Below are 22,176 nucleotides of genomic sequence, written 5' to 3' on the forward strand. Positions count from 1 at the left end.
TTCGTGCTTATTGAAAAGATTTCAGGGCATCTGAAATTTAACAGTATTTTATTTATCCTCGCTGATAACAGTGGGAGATACATAAATTGTGTTTTAATGGGGTATCTATTTACCTAGGAAAACATAGGAACTGTCATAGGCCAAAGGAAGTCAGTGTTGGGTGATGAATCATCTATATGCCTCGCATTTCTCTACGCTAAATGTGTAAAGGTTTGATTCGTATTTCTCACTAAGAAACGTTGGCAGTGGGTTATGTATAAATGATATTTCTTTCATTCACATAAACATGTACTTGGAAATCACATCATTACAGTCCACTTTAATTAATCTCTCGTTGTTTTGTTTTACTGGATGATTTTTTTCAATTTTAATTGTATGTTCCGTTAGATTATAAAATTACCAGTATTTCGCCGATTCTTCATATTTAGGAACTTCCATCGGAATATTTCCATCAAAATGACCAGTAGACCCATTCGCTTATTTAAATAATCCATATAAAATTCTTAAATTGCATTATATGGAAATATTCAATATACCACATTTTATAGTCCTTAATATAGTGGATATATATGATAAATAAGAAATCTCCTCTTTTTGTTGTGTTTTGAAAGCGGTCATCATCTAGGGCCCCTCCATGCATTCTTTCCGGTCAAGTGATCGACTTTGGACGCCATGCATTGGTCGTCCATTATTACCATCGCTTAATTTTTTAAGACATTCACCTTTGATACATGTACTGTTTATTTTTATTCATTTTTTTTACTTCATTTGATCTAAATGTCTTTTACTGTTTATCTACCAGTTTCGGATGAATGCTTTCACATAATTAGTATCTTAATGTAAAACAGTGCTTACACGCTTCTCAGTGCCTTTTTGTCAACTTTTCACGAGACACATTTTTTTGGTTGAAAAATATCAATTATTAAAACGATGTATATAATGTTTTTTTTTCTGCCAGTTCAATGAATTAAGTTATAATTTTGATTATATATTTTAATTATATACATGTATATATATGTATCTGTTCAAACATACTTTTAAATAGGTTTGTCCTTCCTTTGCCAAAAAGAGGTTCATTTACACGACAGAATGATTGAGAAATCAGATAACGTGGATTTATTGTCGGGGACCAGTCAAACGTTACACAAAAACGTGAAATAACTGTGTCCTGGTTGGCGGCCCTTTATATATGCTACATACAGAAAACAGCTTGTACTAAAATGAGATGATGTGATATACAGAGGTTGAATGGGTACCGCCATATTAGTATTTCAACAAATGGGAAAGCCATACTATTTTTTGCTTTAAAAGCACATTTGAGAAATATGTTGTGAACTTGCGAGAAACAACAATAGTAATTTATAATTACAATGTAACCTATATATAATATTACAGTTTAAACTTACATTTGAATCATTATCATTCGTGTTCTTTTTATTCTGCTGTGATTGAGAGTTAATTATAAATAAAATTTCTTCAAAATTGGTGTCACTCGCCGGATCCTTTCTTGAACCAAATAGCAAGCTTCAACCCCAGGTGGAGTGGTCAGCCATAGCTTCAGATTGGAAATCCTCTTCTTTTGATCTCGTTCGGTCTCTACCAATTAACAATGCATGTCGGAAAATCAAAATACATTGTCTACAAAAAGGGCATAGATGTAAAAAGTGCAGATATATTTCTGTTCATAATTACACTCATCTAAGTGAACTTTTTCTAGAACCCAAGGCTCCAACCGCTGTTGACAACATTAATTATTGAAGTCTCGGCAATAAAATTTTCTTGGTCAATTCAGCCATTATGTTGAACTTTTTGCTGTGATCATTTTTCAATAAAAACACAATTTCTTATGTAAATTTTTATTATTGAATATCATTAGGTTATAATAATCAATAATATTACAAAGACATTTGTAAAACTAACAAAGAGACATTCAAACATATTAAATACGTCAGAGCGGATATACATTTATCATTGTATCTATCACGCCCCCAGGCGGAGAATTACAAAAACAAGAGACGATAACAACTTATGGTTTACTGAAAAACATGTTGTCAATGTTATTATATCTGTTGATGATTTGATCAGTTGATTTTTTTTTTATTCAGGGATGTTTAAATAATGAGTCTATTTTTATTGCAGATTGTCAGTTATAAGAAAAATGGAAACAGGGGTTCAGTAAATAGTTTGTTCATGTACTATTGTAATGTCCTGGGAGGTTACACATATATGTATTCGAATACGAAATTATTTTTTAAAATGATGTGAACGTTAAGATACGGACCAAACTGAAAATATTTTATAATTCTGTAAAGTTCTGTTTAGTAAATGTGAAAGAAATTCTTCAGATTTCTGCAGTCAAGTATGAATGGAGCTTCTTTTGATTAGTAAATCCCGCCTCCCCCCACTGACAATCACACAGATACACACAATAAAAAAATACTTTCCTGCGTATAATTCTTCCATTTATTTGCCGTTCCTTTTGAAAGTATCAAAATTTTGTCCAAACTTTTCCAGTCAAAGTTAATTATTTATAATATGGAAGACATGACATAGAATCCAATGAAAAGAAAAAAAAAAACCTTGAAGATTTCGTGATAACACATACTGGTGTCATCATATACATCGCACATCTGAACACCCCAACAGATGATATATGAAAATTCATTCATCTACCCTTCCCACACCCTTTTTTTAAGTCGACCAGTCAGGGATGATATAAAAATGTGAAAAAGCAGTTCGGAAGACAGTGTTATACAGTACATAAATGTATTATTTAAAGTTTATGTATATTTAGTACTGATTAAAGTTTGCTTGACTAATTTCCCTGTACAAGTAAATTGAATGGATCAAAATTAAAACGTATTGTCCATCCATAATTTGGCAACAGTTCTTATTCTTTCACCCAAAAAGTAAGTTTGCTTCAATGTCATCCAAGATCACTGCCTTTTGATAGTAGCTAGTAGCCATGATCATGTGAAAATGGGTGACATCAGCGCAAAACATGAGTTCGTTCGATAGAAAACGTCACTCATAAATGTGTTGTAAACGTTCCACATCATTTCTATAGACGTGGAATAAAACGAAATGGTGATAGCACTATATAACAACAAGTATATAAAAACTGACTATAAATTACATGAACATGATGTATGTGACACAGTTGTTAGATTCTGCTTATTACAGTTTTCAACTGCATTTTACTTCGAAGCAATTTATTGCTGAAGTCAAATTTACGGTCCTAATTATGACTGCTGTGGAATCGATCATAGCTGAGTTCTTCAGTTTAGGTATTGTCTGCTTTGTCTGCAACACAATTTCCTTCAAGACTTTTAATGCACTTGTCCAGACTTTTAGCATGTTTCTGACAGAAATTCTACCAGAACATAATTACAGAAAGTAAAATGTGGTGCATTATTTCGATCAGGCAAATCGTTTTTGTGAGACTTGCTTTGTCAATTGCACTCTTTCATTACACAGAAATCTCATTCCACGTCTGTTTGCCGTCGGCTAGTCAGGCGGTCGTCTCAAACTGCTGAATTCTATAAGCATCGTGCAAAAGTTTGGCAACATTTCCATTCGGAACATTCGTGCGACCGTTTGGAATATTACCGTTCGGAAGTTGAGTCCTTCCGTTCGGAGTCTGTGTTTCACCCAAAGTCTTATCGTGACCCTGGTATGTTTGAAGCTGTAAAGGTTGGCCGTTCGGAACACTGTTTAGTTTAGGGCCAGCAGATAGCTGTCTTTTGAAAGCTTGACTTGTGTGAATAATGTTATTATTATTAAGATGTCCATTCGGAATATTTCCGTTTGGTACTCCATGAGAAGATGGGGAGGTGGGTTGAGATGATCGAGATGGATGCGTTCCGAAGAGAATCCCATTAGGACTAGGATAAATTGGAGTGGGTCGAGCAATCGCACCAACATTATCAAAGTGAACAGGAGCACTTCCGGAACGGTTCCCACTGATGTGTACGGGATGACTGTTTGTCGAGGGTTCCGAGTTTTCTCCGGTTTGCAGTCCAGACATGGAATGATGTTGCTGATGGATAATGTTCGACGAAGGCGGAGGATGCCCGGAAGGATGCATCTGCATTGGACGCCCATTCGGAATGTTTCCATTAGAAGTCTGCTGTGAAAGTGGCTGACTTCCGTTGTTATTGCCATGGTGTCCAGCTGCGTGGGATCGATGATGCAAACCACCATTTTGTTGTCCTGTTGGTGGTTGATATGGGGGAGGTGGGTAATTCTCGAGGATATACGGTGGAATGTTGGGCGTTCTATGTTCTCGGAGATGATTAGGGTTCATCGAAACTCCTCGAACGTTATGCCCGTGCATGACAAGCTGAGTATTTATGCTCTCGTAGCTACGTCTGTCCGGAATTACCTCATAATAATTCTCTGATCCGCTAGATTGACTATGGCTATACTGAGAGTCCGAATGTTCTCTGTCGGATAACGAGGGGTTAACGTAAAAAATATCTTGCGTCATCGTTGCTTGAGATGAAGTCACAGACCCACCTTTCTTTTTCTTGTTCTTTCGTCTGATTCTACCGAAAAAGAACAAGACTCCAAAAACAATGGCGGCGATGGTAGAAATCCCACACAACACTCCCAGAATAACAACGACCACAACATCCGGATCACTTTTAATGATTTCCGGGTATATTGTTTTAGATAGGGGATCTGCTTCACATTTTCCATAATATCCGGTCACATTGAAATAATAATTCATATTCAGCATCCCTTGACTTGATGAGGCACCACATCTACTAATAGCGAAATACCACGTCCGAGGTCCGTCGGATTTGAAAGTCCGGTCACCCGTGCAAACATACAAATTCGTCCCCTCACTGTCGGGGTAGAGAATGCAGCCTTTAGTAGCATTCCGAGTGGACAATGGGATGACCTGATAATTATGTGTTGGAAGTACATCCACACGTTCCTGACAGGACATGGAATCGGTTAACTGGGATATCTGATCATCATAATAAATCAACAGGTTAGCACAGCATTCCTTTTCTGGATACGTTATCTGATACTCCACCTTAGCGTCTTTTCCCTGAAATGTCTTCTGTAACATGTATCCGTACCACGGCAGCCTCGTGTTCACTTGACCTTTGATGACGCATTGTTCCGCGGAGGTCATCATGACAAACACTGCACACAAAACAAGAATCTCGCATAACATCTCCATCTTTCTACCGGAAGAAGTAGTTTTTTTTTTACTCTTTACTCGTCATGTAGACTTTTTGCCTAGTGGTCTTCTTTGTTGATTAGTTTTCTGTAATAAAACAGAAATATTTTTAAAATGACTGTATCCGATAAAAATACTTTTCTAGATAGGATTAAAGGTATATGGATTTTAATTCTATCTTTGAAAGTTTTACACTAATCTATGACAATCCCTTGTTAAATGACGGCTTAATTGTTGAAAGACTAAAACAGTTATTCGGATAGATGCCTACAGTAGCTGTAATCCGATTATGAGTTTTTTTCCCACATAAACACTAGCAGTGAAAGTAAGAATATTCAGACTAATCCGGAATTATATACCAATACAATAGGTGAAAGGGGATTCATGTGGCAGTGACGTGAAGTAATTGATAGTTATCTCCCCCTTTTATTGATATTTATCGCCCCTTTTTTATTATAATGTTATACACAGGGTTTATTTTAATTTGGGATTTATACAGTATCAAGACATCTGAATGTTGATTAAAGGTTTTGTGTCAATCGAATTGACAAGTGTTCAATGCATTTCATAATACATGAATTAGAGGGTAGGAATTTATACAATGATAGAAATAATATCTATTATTATTGTAGACGATTAAATTTGGGAATAAAAAGGAAGTTACGTGTAACTAAATCCACTTCATCGTGGGTAGATAATACCCCGGTATTCTTACAGATCTTTGAAAAATCTTTAATGTGCAATTCACTTGTTTGAAACTTTATTTGATTTTACACAATTCTCCCTTATCTGTACTTCTTACTCGATTAATCACATGAGAACAATATTATATGATCTTAAATTGAGTGTCATTTCATCATTACAATTATATTTTCAATTTACAAACACAGGAACACTTATAGGTCTTGTGTTTTCCAGTAGTCAATAATACATGGAAGACAAGACAACCACCTCCTAATAATAATAAATTAATAATACAAATAAATATGCCTTTCAGGTAAAAAGACAATTAAACCCAAATCAAATTCTGATGCCTCTCCCTCTTTAGTTAGGATTCACCAAATTATAAAATAATAATCCCATCAATAATAAATAATTGAAAATGTACTAACTTTAAACAAATACACATGTAGTTCCTTTGCAGGGAAATCAAGTTGAAGAAAAAAGTTATATACTAAAAAAATCACCTTAAAATGTCCCGATATTTTGGTGCACACTGTCCAATGTCCCTAACACTCTGTCCCCCAAAACAAATGGAAACATACTTTTACAGACATATAAAAAAACTTATTTGTTCATGTGTGAATGATTATTTAATGGACCGAGTCCATTCGTGATATGCATGGCTGAAGGGGACAGTTGATGGTCAATTGTTCTAGGTCAGACTATCCATCTATCAGTATGTTATTTATGTTTACAAGGTCTGTCTGTCACCATAAAAAAAACTACACAAAGCATCTGACAGCATAATAAGAAATATGAATGTTATTTCATTGCGTATTTTTTTTCAACTATAGCATGAGGAGGATATTTCCCTTAATAGTATTAGAATTAAAGAACCAGATTTAATTTTAACTATTTGTGTAAATTAATAAAAATAAAATCTTATTCTTATAATTAACTTGATAAAGTGTTTTTTTCGCAAAAATACAAAATTAATTAAAACAGCCCGGTGGCTTCAGAGCACATGAAACTTTGTACAATTAACATTATCATTAAACATTATCACTAAACATTATCAAAATACCTGAAAGTGTCAAAGTAACCCTAAAAAGTAATGTAATAATATATTCAGAGAGTAGAAATTAAAATTTGATGTCCTTTGGTGAAAAATGGAATGTTCTTAATGATCGAGTAACCATAAAACAACATTATTGTATTAATTATATGTAAACTATAATTAATATCCGGGAAAAAGAGGGGAATAAGATTTCTAGAGAATAAACTTCGTGAAATATGAAAACATTATTATTTTTGTATTCTTGTCAACGCTTTTGAAATCTTGTTTAGATATACAAGTATATTATGGGAACCATAGATTCATTAACATCTTTCTTTTTTGGTTGTCCTTTTCCCGCATGATGCACGCAGAGATCTTGTTGCTACAACACTGCACGGTTAGTTAACACAATGTCAGATTTTATCTGCATGCAATGATCGCCTCTAACAATGTATAGAACTGTAGCATTTTCCCCATTATCACTGGGCCGTGTAAAGCATTAAAAGGATCATTTAAAAAAAATAACTGACATTTTTGACAGGTTTACTTTACTTAAGCGGTTATTTTGAAGCACTTAAAATAATGCGTCAAATTTGTAAAGTTGTTTCACAGCAACGTATTATCGGGTTCACATGAATAAATCATTATATTTTTAATAAAAGTTTCGAATTCTTGAATATTTGGATCGTTTTATAATATGGCTAGAAATAATCTTACACCAGTATAATTGCACTTCCTCATAATGAAACTATGACAAAATTTTCTGAATACTTTCGTATAAAAACAGACCATATATATAGATATGCAAATAATTACAGTTTTGTATTCAACATGCATAAAAAACAAATCTTATCAATCTTATTAACTAATCATTGTGTAAAATTACTGTTTTGTATTCCACATGATAAAATATTTCATAATTTATTATCTACCATTCTCTGCTCAAAAAAAGCCTTAAAACCCAACATAATGGACATTTTAAAGAAGTCATTTTTCTGTTCTTCTCGTTTGAAAGTAATTGTGATGCACGAATATTAGCAATTAATATTATCGTAAAATATATGCTTTACCACAATCCAGGGATAAGAACATTCCCTACTCCCGTAACACAATGTTAGACGAACCTACAGCAAATCCTTCAATTGTCACCAAGAGAAAAAGACAGAAATCGGGATCTAATACAGGGATTTCTGGGGGGAAATGCAGACATGATCCGTTGCCATGACAACATGGATTTTTTTATGTGTTAGGTCAGAGGAACAAGAAATGCCTTCCTCTTATACAAGAGCCGTTGACGTTTATAGCAGAAATGAGCATACTGTCGGACAAGAGGTTTGTTCTGAGGGGTCACTGTAATTAACTACAGTTTGTGTATCAATGATAGTGGCGGATCTAAGGAAGCGATATTTTCATTATTTGAATACTGTCTGACATGTCTTATTCTGCCTAATAAGAAATCCATATATCATTTTAACTGGGCAAATACGACATTATATGAAGAAATATCACATGAATAGATTTGAATTGGTTTATTATTTCCATTAAATATGTTATTTCCCCCAATCTTATCCCAAGTTAAGACAACTCGTAGGAGCGTTATATATTGTCCTCAAAAACAAACACTGATATTCTATTGCTGTATGTCATATTCTTAATTTACCCCCCCCCCCCCCACACACACACACACGTTCCTCTTAGCAGAAAAAAAAACTATAGTTGTAAAGTAGTATTTTGTAAGATCTTGTTACTATTTTGGAGAGAGAGATAGAGAGAATTCAATGCGTAAAGAACAAAATTTTCGTGAAGTTTGAAAAACAAGTTTAGCATTTAATGACCTCTAATGACAATTGTTTTTGGTTTGAAGAGGAACGATTCTCTCTCCCTTTATCTACCTGATAAGACACGGCCTGTGGTGGACACTAATGTCGTGGGGTATACTTGGTTTTATTTACCTGTATGTGGGGGTTGTTTGTACTAGCACGTTTGCTGAATACACAACATTATGTTGCCCTCAGCTCCTCTCTATATACATATAGATAAGAAAACTACATTAGAAAGGGGTGTTATGTGTGGTTTGTACAAATATGTAAGTAAATGAATGGCTTCTACTCATGCCTGCATCATGCAGATGTCATCATATTTTCTCTGTTTCATCCGTTCCAGTCTTGCGTTATATACAGTTCGATATCAATAGTTATTAATATTAAATACAATAATTAGCATATTGCCGTCAAAAACATTTCATTCTTCAGTTCTCCGTCTATGACAGGTATTCTGCATGTAAGCAGTGAGAGAAAAAATCAGAGTAAATCTTTTATAGGGCAGACAATTTTGAAAGGAAATTTAATACATTTTTGTTATTTTGAAAAAAAAGTACTTATTTATGTTAGTTTTCGACAAGTTTTTACTCTTAATGAAATGATATTGAAGATGAATCGTGGAAATAAATAGTTCATGTATATATAATACGACTGAAGCTTGGTCGCAAATTATTTTACATAAACAAGAAAAAAATGGACCAAAAAAAAAAAAAAATAAATAAAATAAAAAATCAAAATCAAAATGGTCCTCATAAGTATGAGCAAACTTCGAAAAAAATGTATCGATTGAATTAGATGATGGAGGGCAAGAAGCAACAAGAATCTAACACGATAGATCACACGGAATGGTTGCCTAATTCTTGATGAAACACCGGCCATTATTTACATGTACCTATACAACCAATGACAGAGGACCACAAGTTTCTCGATAAGCATGGTGAGATCCGCTTTATTCATCCTTACATCTCTTCCCGCATATAAACGACAAATTATCTAGCGAATCTCTGAACACAGGCCACATAAAAGGCATTATTATTCAATCCAAGACAAAGATTTACAAAAACCGCTGTATATACATACATAATTAATCAGTCCGATCCTAGAACGTCGTCCCCAGACTGGGATAATAGATTCAGCTTTTAATTTTTCTTATTGGGAGTTGATGTTTTCATAACTTTACCCTTGAATTTATTAATTTGTCTTGATTTTATTAAAATATATGGTATACACACTAAAGGAAAATTAGGAATCATTATGTTTTTGTTGCATTTTTTTTGGTTCATTTCTAGCAATCGTATGCTGAATTCAAAGCAACTAAATTTATGTTTTTTAGACAAAATAAGCTTTAGTATGATTAAAAAATTATTAGTAAAAGTGTCCACTGCATTTTGACATATGGCATCAATAAACGATTGAATACGATCAAATGTCAACATTCAAAGTCTATTAAAGCATCGCCTCTAACTTGAAAATCATATACTATACGCTTCAAATAAAAGTTTTGAAGAACCAAACAATCTGCATATTTTTGTAAGTTTCGCCGATGAATACAAACCCATTGTAAACCAAATATGAGTTATTATGATCATTACTGAATGAAAAATATCTGAATTACCAAAAACATGAAATCACAAACCTGTTCACATTTCTTCTCAATAAGAGAAAGTCCACACCCTAACAGATTATAATGTTTAAATCAACAATCCATTTACTCTAGAGAGAGTCTGTGTCCAACATATGTACAGATTCTGGAATACTTAATAGCCAGAACCGCTGGCTTAAGTTTGACGAGCAATTGAAGAAACACGGCCAAACAAAAGCTCCAATTACAACAACAAAATCTCTGTTCCCGATAAAAGTCAATTCCAAAGCGAAGGCATAATTTTCCTTTCTCCCATAATTCACATAGCACATATGATGGGTAATGAAAATATCTCTTAAAATTGCTGTCTAACACGAGCCTGAAGGGAAAAAGAGAGGGGACCGTTTTTCTATCGCTATGTCAAGATTTTGCTAATACACGTGTGATAACGCTGAATTAATGAGGTCTTCTTTCACCTTTACATATGCTATTAAAATTCCGTTGAATCGGACGATTTTTACCTGTATTGCTAGTTTGATTCTTGAAAGCGCGCGGGGTCAATGATACGCTTTACTGATCTGGAGATAACACATACCGAACGAAACATTCGTGAGACATTGACAATGGTAATTTAACAGCCATAATGTGCGATTGTGGTTATATTTATAATGTATCGAATTTTTTGTCAAATTTTGCGCCATTAACATTTTATATCTACATTCGTACCAGGTACCCTAAAACATTTCTCCATTTCCCTTTACTCTGACGGTTTTAGTTTAATCAGAGAATCAGGTGAGCGAGTTTGTGTAGAACTCCAATTTAATGCTTCACATCTCCGAAGCATAATATTTTATGTTCCATACTGAAGGCATGATGTTACCTCTATTTTCCTTTATTTACTTTATTCAATTACATTTATCAGCGATATTCATCCACCAAACATACCAAAAACACACATAAATTTTAAAATGAGAAATTAAAAAATCTTGTATCGTCCGTTTTTACTATATACAGATATAATTTTATTTGATCTTTTTTTTTACAAAATGAAGTTTTTAAAAAAAAAAATATAAATATGTAAAAATTTAAACCTGGGGAGTTAGGAGTTATTCGATTCGATTCATTTTTAACAATAAATAAACAAATAAATAACTCTGCCTGAACAATTCATATCAATAGTAATATCCATATGCCAAAAATTATTCAGGAATCCATTAATTTTAGCATTGATCTTTTTGGGTAGAACTATAAAAATATATGCATTACCTCTGTACATCTATACTGAAGATCCGTTTTTTTTCTGTGCCTGCAAATAAAAACAAACAGAATTAAATGTTGATCATCATTTTATTATTATATTTTTTGGGGGTGGGAGTGTGAGTGGTGTCTTGTGGAGTGCCAAAATAAACACCACCACCATCACCACTCACGATCAAAATTCAAATTAAATAAGCTGGACATATTTTATTTTTACACATGCACTTCTTATTTATTACGTGCTGGGTTCATAATATCTATGCATAATTAATTGATGTAAGTACTGCTTCGAAAAGATACAAGGGTCCACTTATTAATATTCACATAAACTAATCAAAAATCATGGCTGATGATTTTTTTTTTTTATTTACTGGCTGGAGAAAAGAATTAAAGCATTTACAATACTATACACATTAATTACTGTGTATACATTATATAGTAGTCTATATGGAAATGAATAATAATTTTACATACATTTTTTTATCAGTAAAGGTCATAACTAAAATTTAAATTAAACGGTTTTTGAAAACAACGACAACCAAAAAAAAAAAAAAAAAAAAAAAATTCCTTACTTCGCATAAGTGTGTGAACTCTGAACTCTAATCATGTCCAAAACTAGTTTAAAAGTGTCCCAGAAATGTCATATCACTTTTCCCTCGTGTTTATCGCTGTTTACACAAACATTTACCCGCTGTTTACCTGTTGATCGGAGTTAATCCCCTTGTCAACACAAAAGGGCGGGATAATCCCGAGGTAATCCGGTGTTGTATTGTGCGTTTGAACACACTACTCGGAACTCCTTTGTTTTCTTATTTATCACAACATTGTCACATACAAGTAAACTCGTGTAAAATGTATTATTTGTTTCTATTTTCTACTAAAAAGTATTTTTTACGGCTTGGAAGATTATTGTGATGGCTGAGTAAACTTGCTCTTTTTTATATTGAGGGTTGCATCATCAAATATGTCAAACTGAAAGTGTGAAAAATGAATGAACAACTAATAATTGTCCACAACAGTTAATTAATAATTGTGTGAAAACCAGTGTGCAAAAAATCAGAATTTCATATTTCACATGCGAGAAAGATAATTAAAGTCAATACAAGCCCCAAAAAAGTAAATAAAATAAAAAATATTAATTTCCATAGTTTGGGGATTCTGATGATGAACTTTATGAATTTTTATGAATACGTAACACCTACAATACCTATATGAATGGTAAGAGAAAAAAAATTGTTAATTTCTAGTTAAAGGTTCATTTTTTCCTTGACGTACTGGGTGTCAGGGAAAAGCAATATTTCAAAATCAAAATAAAATGTTACCTTGGATATTTCCTGCAAGGGTAAACAAAATGCATGTACATTCACCATGTAAAACCAATCTATGTTGGTGATACATGCATCCTACGATTCACATTGTCAGAGAACATTATCAATGTGAAGACTTATTCCCCTGACACACAAAGGGCACTATACATCTAGATGAAGGCGTAATTACGATAAAAGCATAACAAATCGCAGATAAATTTCCAATCGAAAATTAATTATGACAGATCATTGTTTCAGCGCGAGTGAACATTCACAGAAGCAGAAGATACATCCACACGTGGCTGATTTTTCTAATGGACGAAACAGCTGTGAAGCAGATGTTTGATGTCCGTGTGTTGCGGAAGAAAAATTACTTCCCGAGCCCCGGAGAAGCTCGGTGTAAATGGACGAATACCTCGCTGACTCCGGAAAAGTGTAAATTCTTTAAGATAATTTGTCTTTTGGATCGCCATAGCAAATGCGCAGACGACACGTTAACGATATCCGCACGGAGATGTTCCAGGGTTCGTTAAATTCCAATTATACGCATTCATCGGTTCTCTGTCCATTTGCATTCATGACACTGCATTTTCACAAGTAGAATTTCCCTAGCTACAGTGTATATAGTGAATAGATACTAAAGACCTCTGAGTTTGACTCATATTATAACCAAATTTACATTGTAATCATTACTTTTTCAGGTCCATACAATCCTGTACAGTGTTTTCAAGAAACGAATGTGACAGCTAAGAGTTACAATAGTTCAAGCAAAAATCTTTCTTCTTATTTTTAGAGTTCCTAACAAATTACAACCAAGCAATGTACAGGTAACCGTAATTTTTTTTTCTGCTGAATATCCAAATCCCTCCAATATCCCCCGTAACCTTTAATTAAGCGCCATTAAAAACATGGCCACTTCTATAAAGAAAGGAGGGCCGGAAGGCAAAAGTCTCAATCGAATTGTCTCTAAATCAATTAGCGTCCAGCACTATGTTTACCATGCTAAACACAGTCAAGTGAGGATGACATAAAGGCCGCAAATAGCCCCACAATAGGTGTATTTATTTAGAATTGATTTAGTTTGTCATAAGCTGGACAAAGGTTTGCTCTTATTTTACCTGTAAATCCCCTTTAATCTTGTCGAAGTCCGTGTAAATGTTTAATGTCACTGCTTGGTCGGGATCGATATGTAATAAATTGTAATAACAACGCCATGTCATATGTCACAGACAGCTGTGGAATAAAGGTCTTTTGATTGGTTCAGATGCAGAATTTGTTAGGATGTTATGATTTTTTTAAGGTCTGTATTTATGAAACAGGTTTGCAGCTAAAGTGTGGTTCAGATATAGACAACTACGATTCCGAACTTATGTTAAATTTATTCACGTGTGTAGCAATATAATATATATATATATATATATATATATATATATATATATATATATATATATATATATATATATATATATATATATATATATATATATATATATATATATATATATATATGCTGACATTTCAAATATGAAAAAAAACATAATGGTTATTTAAGAGAGGTGATTATTTAGTTATTTCAGGACTGCGTGCAAAGTTAGAGTGATTCAAAAGCATACAGATAAAAAAAAGGGGGATGGGGGGAGGGGGCTATTTATGCTGAGAATATATGCATATATACAGCAAGTTTATTACCATGTTCAAGTATTATTATTCAATGTCTATGTCTTGACCTATTATACAAGGAGAGGGTGTGCATAGGCCTTGCCTGTTGCCCAATCCTTATTGAATTACTCAATAAAATATGTTTAAATTACATATATACATACATTAAAGAATTAGAATTTCCGAACAATCGTGCGAATTCTGTCTTAGGTATAAACTTCAGTCATCATTTTCACACCAGAGTCGATTTTCGTCTCATAATTGAAAAAAAAGTTGTGTCTGATAAAATCGCTCTATTCAGAACTAACTGAAGATTCAGCCACACACAGATTATGACCCTCGTACCCCCTCGTCCTTTACCCAGACCACAATGTGATATATTTCAAATACCCAGAGAAACCACATCTCCCATAAATCATTGTAACAAAGATGGGTATAAAGTTTACAGCCAGTGATTCATCTGTCATATAATACGAGATTTACCTAAAGGGGGGAGCTTATAAGTGTTTGATTACGGACGAAATAACTTGGCAGGTGCGGATCTAGGCATTTAACGTTCAAAATGCCCAGAAGTCAAATCAGTGAAAAGTCATTAAGGATGATTTTTATAGTCTTGCATGGACAAGGACTACGTAGAAAAATGCTTAGAATATCGAGAAACAATTTTGGATACCTATTTAATGAAAATGGTAAAAAGCGTGAAAAAACTTAATTATTCTATCCAATGTTTTAAATGTATGGTATTGAAATTATAAGTTCAAATTAAAGTACCGCAAAACCACACCATCTAACCTAATTTCCTCATACATCTGTCCTAAATAAAATCATTCTAAAGACCTGGAAGCTCCTTGTTCACCTGAGGTACAGATGATTTTATTTCAGTCATACGACACGAATCTCTAACCAAACATCACAATAGAACTGTCTCTTATTACATGTAATTATCCGCAATATATCGACACGGAGTTCACCATAGGGATAGCGTTACATGTAACCTCAAAACCTCGCCGTGCCGCGAGAAGACACCGTTCACTATTAATGTCCATCATGATCAACTACATCTCCGGAATGAAACGTAATACTGGAATAAAAGGACTGGTAGAGTGCTTAAAAATGAGAGAGAGAGAAAGAGAGAACTCACTTCCCTATGTATTTGAATTTTATAAAAAAAAATATTGAAACTGTAAACAGCCATTTTAGGTACTCTATATGTATTTAAATGTTTACAAAAGGATTTTTTTTCATATAAAGTTAATGCAAGCGACGGCCATTAATGTCTACAGAATACAATGCACTAAGATGACCCCTTTCGCTGGTCAGGTATGGACATTTTTATAATTACTATAATCCGGATATATTCCAGCGGTGCGAAACATAAAATTCCCTTATTTAATTAACACTAAGGTTCAACAGAGTGTCATATTAAGAAAAATGTATTGATCTGCTACTACAACGAAAGACTTGAGTGAAGTCATCACGACACGAATATGCTTGACAGCGGGTTGTCTTTGAAGAAACGCAGCCGGATGAGAGGACATGGATAAAGGGGAGATAAGCCTCGGTAATTTGAAAATAATTGCATTCTCTCTTGCAGGCCTTTTTAATCAAGCTTAGAAAAAAAATTAAGAATTTTATACAAAATATATACCCCGCTAGTGCATGTTTGTGACAGGAATACTAGAACACTAAAAGCAAACTTTAAACTATATGCATGTGTAGGAGGTGTCCGAAAGTCTCCCTACCTGTAATACAGACGGTAATAGAATATTTTGCATAGTAGTGTACAAATGGTATTGGGCCAAAATTCTCTTTGGTAATTATTTATAGGGGATCAGTGCTAATTTGAATATATTATTACAGATGGTGACGGTCAGCCATTTCGGAAAGAAGTCTTTTGTATATGTAGAAATATTACGGAATGAATGTGTGATACACGAAAAAATCAATTGCAATATTTTTTTTAAAAATTATTTTACTAAAATTGCAGGTAAAAAATTCAAGACTGATAATGTTAAAAAGATTGATAAAACCCAGAAAGTGTTTCCCCGTGGTAAAAGCGTTGCTTAATAAAATGACAAGTGGTTTTATTGATCGTCTAACACTCAAAGTCAATAAAATTAATAACAAAAATCACCTGTTTTATAAAATATCGACAGAACCCCTGAGTGCATTCCTAGCGTGCGAGGAAACAGAGTTTAGTACGCTATCTGTGCTGGTTTCTACCAAGGTTTGAGGATCAGGGGATTTCCGTGTTAACACATTTAAGAATATCGTGTCAATGATAAGTCACCATGTTGACCTTGTGATCCATTACCCTTTGACCTTCCATGTGACCCATTGTACTTTGACCTTGAATGTGACTCATTGCACTTTGACCTACGGAATACGATAATCGAAGTGTTTTTCCATTCCTCACTGAATGTAAAAGAAATCATTATCTAAGACTGATTGCTTACTCTGAAGTATTTTTTTTTTTTTTTTGGTTCTTAGCAATCATATCAGTACATTCTGCAGGAAGTGAAGGGAATTTTAAACCATATAGTAATAATTGCTTCCATTTCCAGTTTTTAATTATCTAATTATACCAACTGTATTTAAAGCTGTGCGGCTAGGAAATTATACAACACACACACAAAATGAAAAAGACGTCCTTTAGCTACACATTTTGGCGACAAATAAAAAAATCTAACTTCTCAAACTATCAGAGAATATAAACCATTGCTGGTAATAAAGTTCTCATCTCGCTTCAAATGAGGTAATGAATAGAACTCCTGTATTGCTGCAAGTTTATTTAAACATCACAGCCTTACATGTTTTTAGGAATATTTACTTGTGTGTAAACATCATTACGTAAGGTGTGGGGACTAATTAATTCTGTGCATGGGCGCATATAGAACGAATTGTCGCTTCGGAAATTTGGAAGTACATTGAGAGATCAGAAATCAAACTGATAAGATATTTTACCTACATGTACAAACAAAAATTGAAAATTAACACGATGTTTTTGAGTGTTTCTCATTATTTATGTATTATCAATTCAAACGTATATTTTGGCTTTTGATGTATGCATATTATTTTGAAATCAAGATCAAAATTCAATTTTTAAGCACAACAACAAACGAATCCTGCATAAAATATTCATTAAGATAACATAGCGATTAGTAACAAGATACCTCGTCTCTCGTCATCCAAAAGATAACTTTGTTTTAGAAAACAAAATGGACGCGGATGTGCCGTAAACGGTAATTACAGAATGTCGTAAACCTTGATACGAATCTTTAACGGCAATTGTAAAGTCCTTATAAATATTCATACGGCTTTTATGAACATTTTACACTGGTCATAAAGCAGAGTCCTGTTTACCGGTGAAAACTGTGACGATTTTTGTCTTTAAGACGATGACCTTAGGTTCGCGTTGTCCTGTAAGGGATTTTTATTATGAAATACTGGGGGTTAAAAAGGTGAATAAATTCTTTACTCTGTCACCACAAAAATGTCTTTAACATGTATAAGACAACGTTAATCCAAAATAAGATTGACGAATCGAATTTATGAGTAAGTTTCCTAAAGGTAAAATAATGGTTGCCTTTTATGTTAATTTAGTGTTTGTTGGTTTTTCACTTTGTCTTGATCAGTACTGTGGTATTAATTAAATCAGAAAATCACTTAAAATGCCATCACGCATAACTAGTTCCATAAATATGTTTTATTTTCTACGATTGTCAGTTGAAGTGAGAATGAATATTTTTTTTAATTCGACTTCGAAGAGAAGTTAAATTAAACAACAGCCATCTAAGGTCTAAAACTTTTTTTTTTTTTTGGTAACATAGCTTAATTGGAGCAAAACAAAATACATGCTGATAGAAATTATTCCATTTATCTAAAAATGGTCTCCAATTTTACTGTCCGGGAAAAAGAAGTCTTTGAAAGCGCTCCAGATTTAACACAAAAATGTTGAAGTAACAAGTGTTCGTGGCAAAAATTTCCTGTTATTTGGAAAGGTGAAAAAAAGTCACGACAACACTGACATTTCATGATTTGAAAGAAGAATATAAAGTGATAACGGATGTACAAACTTCAGACGGGAAACGAGAACTCCGTGTTACATCGGTATCTTCTTTCTATAAACTAAAAGATTTTTTCTTTCTCTCTTTCTCTGTGTTTGTGTGTGTTTATTCCTTTACATGTAATTTCTTTGTGAGGTGAGTGAAATTTTTAGGTACTTGTATGTTTATGATTTTGTTGAGAATTCAGAAATGACAATTATACTGTATCTCAATAAACTAGTGTCTTTGGTTCTTTGTCTTGAAGTGCAGTTTGATGGACAGCCATTTACTACTTTGCCTCTTATATACTGTAACCATTGCAAAGTTTCTGTCCCCGGGTACCATCTGAGGTTTAAATACACAAATATCTCAGATTTTAATTTTACATGTTACTTTTACTTGAATCAAATTGCATCACATCTGTTTAAACAACGTGTATAAATATTACTTCATTCAAAAAGGTGCCCGAACTTATTTTTATCATTTTCAGTGATTACCCAGTGCATTTCAGTGATTGGCATTTTCCACAAATTAAAAGTCCTATCAAATAAGAAAATTCCAGGGTACCTGTTCGGTAGCTCAGTCGGAATGTAATTTTCATTAATAAATAGAAGGGCATGAGGTTATCTTTCAAGAAATATAATCGGAGTTTAATGACCAATAGAGACAGATTTAAGACGCGTAATTACCGAGGTGACGCGATTACGGACAATTATCATTACACCGTTCCTTATCTCGGGTTTTCTCTTGTAACACCTTAAGTAAACGATCAAGATTAATCGATAGAAAAAGTGTCTGCTTCTGTGAAGTTTTTAATTAAGATAATCTTTTTTTACTAACGAAAATATCAAATAGATGAAAGAAGAATAAAATAGAATGAAATTGGAATTCAGGTGAGAGATATTCTCATATGGTATTTTTTTTTCTAATTTAAAAATAAAATCGAGCAGTAAACAGAAAGCTTTTTGCTTCCTTGACAAATAATTCATTTGTCAAATGTCGAATTCTTCGAATATTTTAAAGCTATTGCAATGTTTGTTACGTAACAGGAACGTTTTAATAAAAGAATTGTCAACCCATATATATTATATAATACATGTACATTTATTTTTACAAAAATGAATGTATGCAAAAATAAATGAAAAAAAAGATAATAACGAAGTGAAATCAATTAAAAAATATTTTTAAAATGTGCATGTATTTTGCCATTAACTCTATTTTGACCTCCTTCCATCCCGCAAAAATAAGAAATATGCGTACACTGGTATCAGCTGCAGAGACACACGGTAAAATATGGATCTCTCTCTCTCTCTCTCTCTCTCTCTCTCTCTCTCTCTCTCTGTAGGGTGTACACTTTCCCATGACATTTCGGTCTGTAATCCTTTTGAAACACTTTAAAACAACACGAAAAAGCTTACAACACAGGTACGGGCATTTAATAGTGAAGAGATTAAAACACTCAGAGTGCTTATTTCAATAAAAACATTTCAACAATGCTTTTCATAACACATAATGCGATCAATAAATTAGAGATAAAAGCTATGGAGAAAGAGAAAGGGGGGTGGTAAAAATGAAATCGACATTCCCATGTGATTATTATATGTTTTATTAAATACACGAAGAACATTCATGGAATAGACCTGTTTATATTAAGTCTGATCCACTCCATTTTACAGGAATGCTCTAAATATTTTGTATGATGAGAGAGGGTAGTTATGAATAATGACAGGGAAAAAAAGGTTGATAAATTCAATATCACATATGATTATCTCTCCTTTGGGATATTTAAATAGATACTCATAGGTTTTTAATTTTTTCCCCAAGTTTTGTGAAAAATTCAGAAATCTGAAACGTATCAATACAATAAAAAGAATTGAGGATGTCCTAGTTTTGTTTTGTAAAACAAAATTTCCTAAAATTACATTGTGGACCTGGTACATGTAATATAAACTGTTATTTTAAGGGAGAAGATGTATTTAAAATAAAAACTGGAAGCACATTGGTCTATTTTAAGAGCAACTTGCAATTTTCGATATTTAAAGTTGACAGAACTTAGTTTGTGGATCTATTTTTAATAAGTAAAAAAAAGAATCTGGGAAAATTCTTTAAAACAGACATATTGTCGACATTTATCCTAAGCTGGTAAAATAGGTAAAATTTAATTAATTTGACATCGTTTAGAATGTGAAAATTTAACAAAGCTAGGTAAATACTCTTTATTATTCTTAATTAATTTAATTCAATAATCCTTAATTTGTGCGGATTATGAAAGAGAAAATAAGATTCAGTTCTACTGATTAACTGAAATCAAATTTAAACCATTTTTTTCAATAATAAGCACATGCTATGCTTAATTAATTTGTCCTTTAATTAATAACTCAAGAAAAATAAATGTTTTCAAATTTTTTTTGACACGAACAGTTCTTGAATATGAAATAAACTCAAACTGTGTACAAATTGTGTAACCCAAAATAAAAGCTGATTATGTGACGTTTATAAACCCTATCTTGTGAGACAACTGAAAAAAAATTAGTTCAGATTTCCTAGCGAAGGAATTTTCAGCTGATTTTTAATAGATTTAATTTTGTTTGATTTTGAGATGCACGCCACTTTAAATGATGAACAGCCCTTGACAGTGTTTGAACAGAAATGGAGATTTCTTTTCATTTCTTTTAGGTACACAGTTTTTCTTTTAATGTCTATAAATTCAATTAAAAAAATGTTTCGAATTTCGAGTTTTTGTAATTATATGTCGGTATATAAAAATGTACTTAGTCTATTTTTTTTCTTTATTAAACTCCAGACTATCCTTTCATGTGAATAAATCAAAACAAGATCCAAATAATCTTTTTGGGACCACGATTTTAGATGAAAGGATGTTCTCAGCCAAGCATTTCAATGAATTTTAAGTTACAAATCATCGTCCCCCATAAAGTGATTCTCTAACTTACCTATGTTTTACAGGTAAAACTCAAATCCTGCTAGAAACTGGGTGGTATAAATCCATTTATTGGGGTAACAACTTGCTGTCAATCGTTCATTTTTTTCACACAATCAAAAATCCAGGAAAGAGTAGGTCCTCTCTTCTATGAAAATGATTATTAAAACTCCGCATACGTTCACAAAATTTGAATGTTTTTACCTAAAAGTTAACAAAATTTCTCAACTGTGAAGACCCTGATTTGGTGTAAAAAGAATGTATCAGATAAGTAAACAGGTCCAATATTATACAGAACGTCTGCCGTCGCTTGAAGGGTTTTAATGAACTACCGCGCGCACAATGCAGGCAGACGACACACACACAAAATTCTATTTACACTAATCCAAGATGGCGGCTTAGTCGTGCCTTTGAAATGTCGTAAACCATGGCGAGGTCTATTTTATTGAACAAAACCGGGGGTTACTGAGGAATTTTAACGTACCAAAGCGCATCTCGTCTACTTTTAACTCCACAAAAGGCGTAAGAAATACGGTGGGGATTTAAAAGGACCCTGCGTTAATGCACTTGCTATGTTTGGTGGTCTAGGGACCGTGATTGTATTTTTAAAGTACGTTTTATAGTTTGTTGTGAGCCTTAAGAACTTGGGCCAA

The 22,176-nt window shown here is 33.1% G+C and overlaps 1 protein-coding gene across 2 annotated transcripts; it reads right to left on the minus strand.

Annotated features, from left to right (window-relative positions):
- Positions 1-1,840: 1,840 nt before the first annotated feature.
- On the minus strand, positions 1,841-21,941 carry LOC133189153 (uncharacterized). Of its 2 annotated transcripts, XM_061324560.1 has the most exons (3): positions 21,537-21,941; positions 11,583-11,622; positions 1,841-5,281 (listed from the first exon to the last, which is right to left on the minus strand). In XM_061324560.1, the coding sequence occupies exon 3, from the start codon at positions 5,192-5,194 to the stop codon at positions 3,512-3,514; it is 1,683 nt and encodes a 560-aa protein (XP_061180544.1). In that variant the 5' UTR covers positions 5,195-5,281; positions 11,583-11,622; positions 21,537-21,941; the 3' UTR covers positions 1,841-3,511. The 2 variants fall into 2 exon arrangements, with proteins under 2 accessions (XP_061180544.1, XP_061180545.1); XM_061324561.1 differs by lacking the exons at positions 11,583-11,622; positions 21,537-21,941 and adding an exon at positions 10,371-10,822.
- Between the last annotated feature and the right edge of the window lie 235 nt (positions 21,942-22,176).

Source organism: Saccostrea echinata, unplaced genomic scaffold, assembly GCF_033153115.1.
Source record: "Saccostrea echinata isolate AGI-Se365-2 ecotype Australia unplaced genomic scaffold, CSIRO_AGI_Sech_v1 ptg000017l, whole genome shotgun sequence".
In the NCBI taxonomy this organism is placed as follows: Eukaryota; Metazoa; Mollusca; class Bivalvia; order Ostreida; family Ostreidae; genus Saccostrea; species Saccostrea echinata.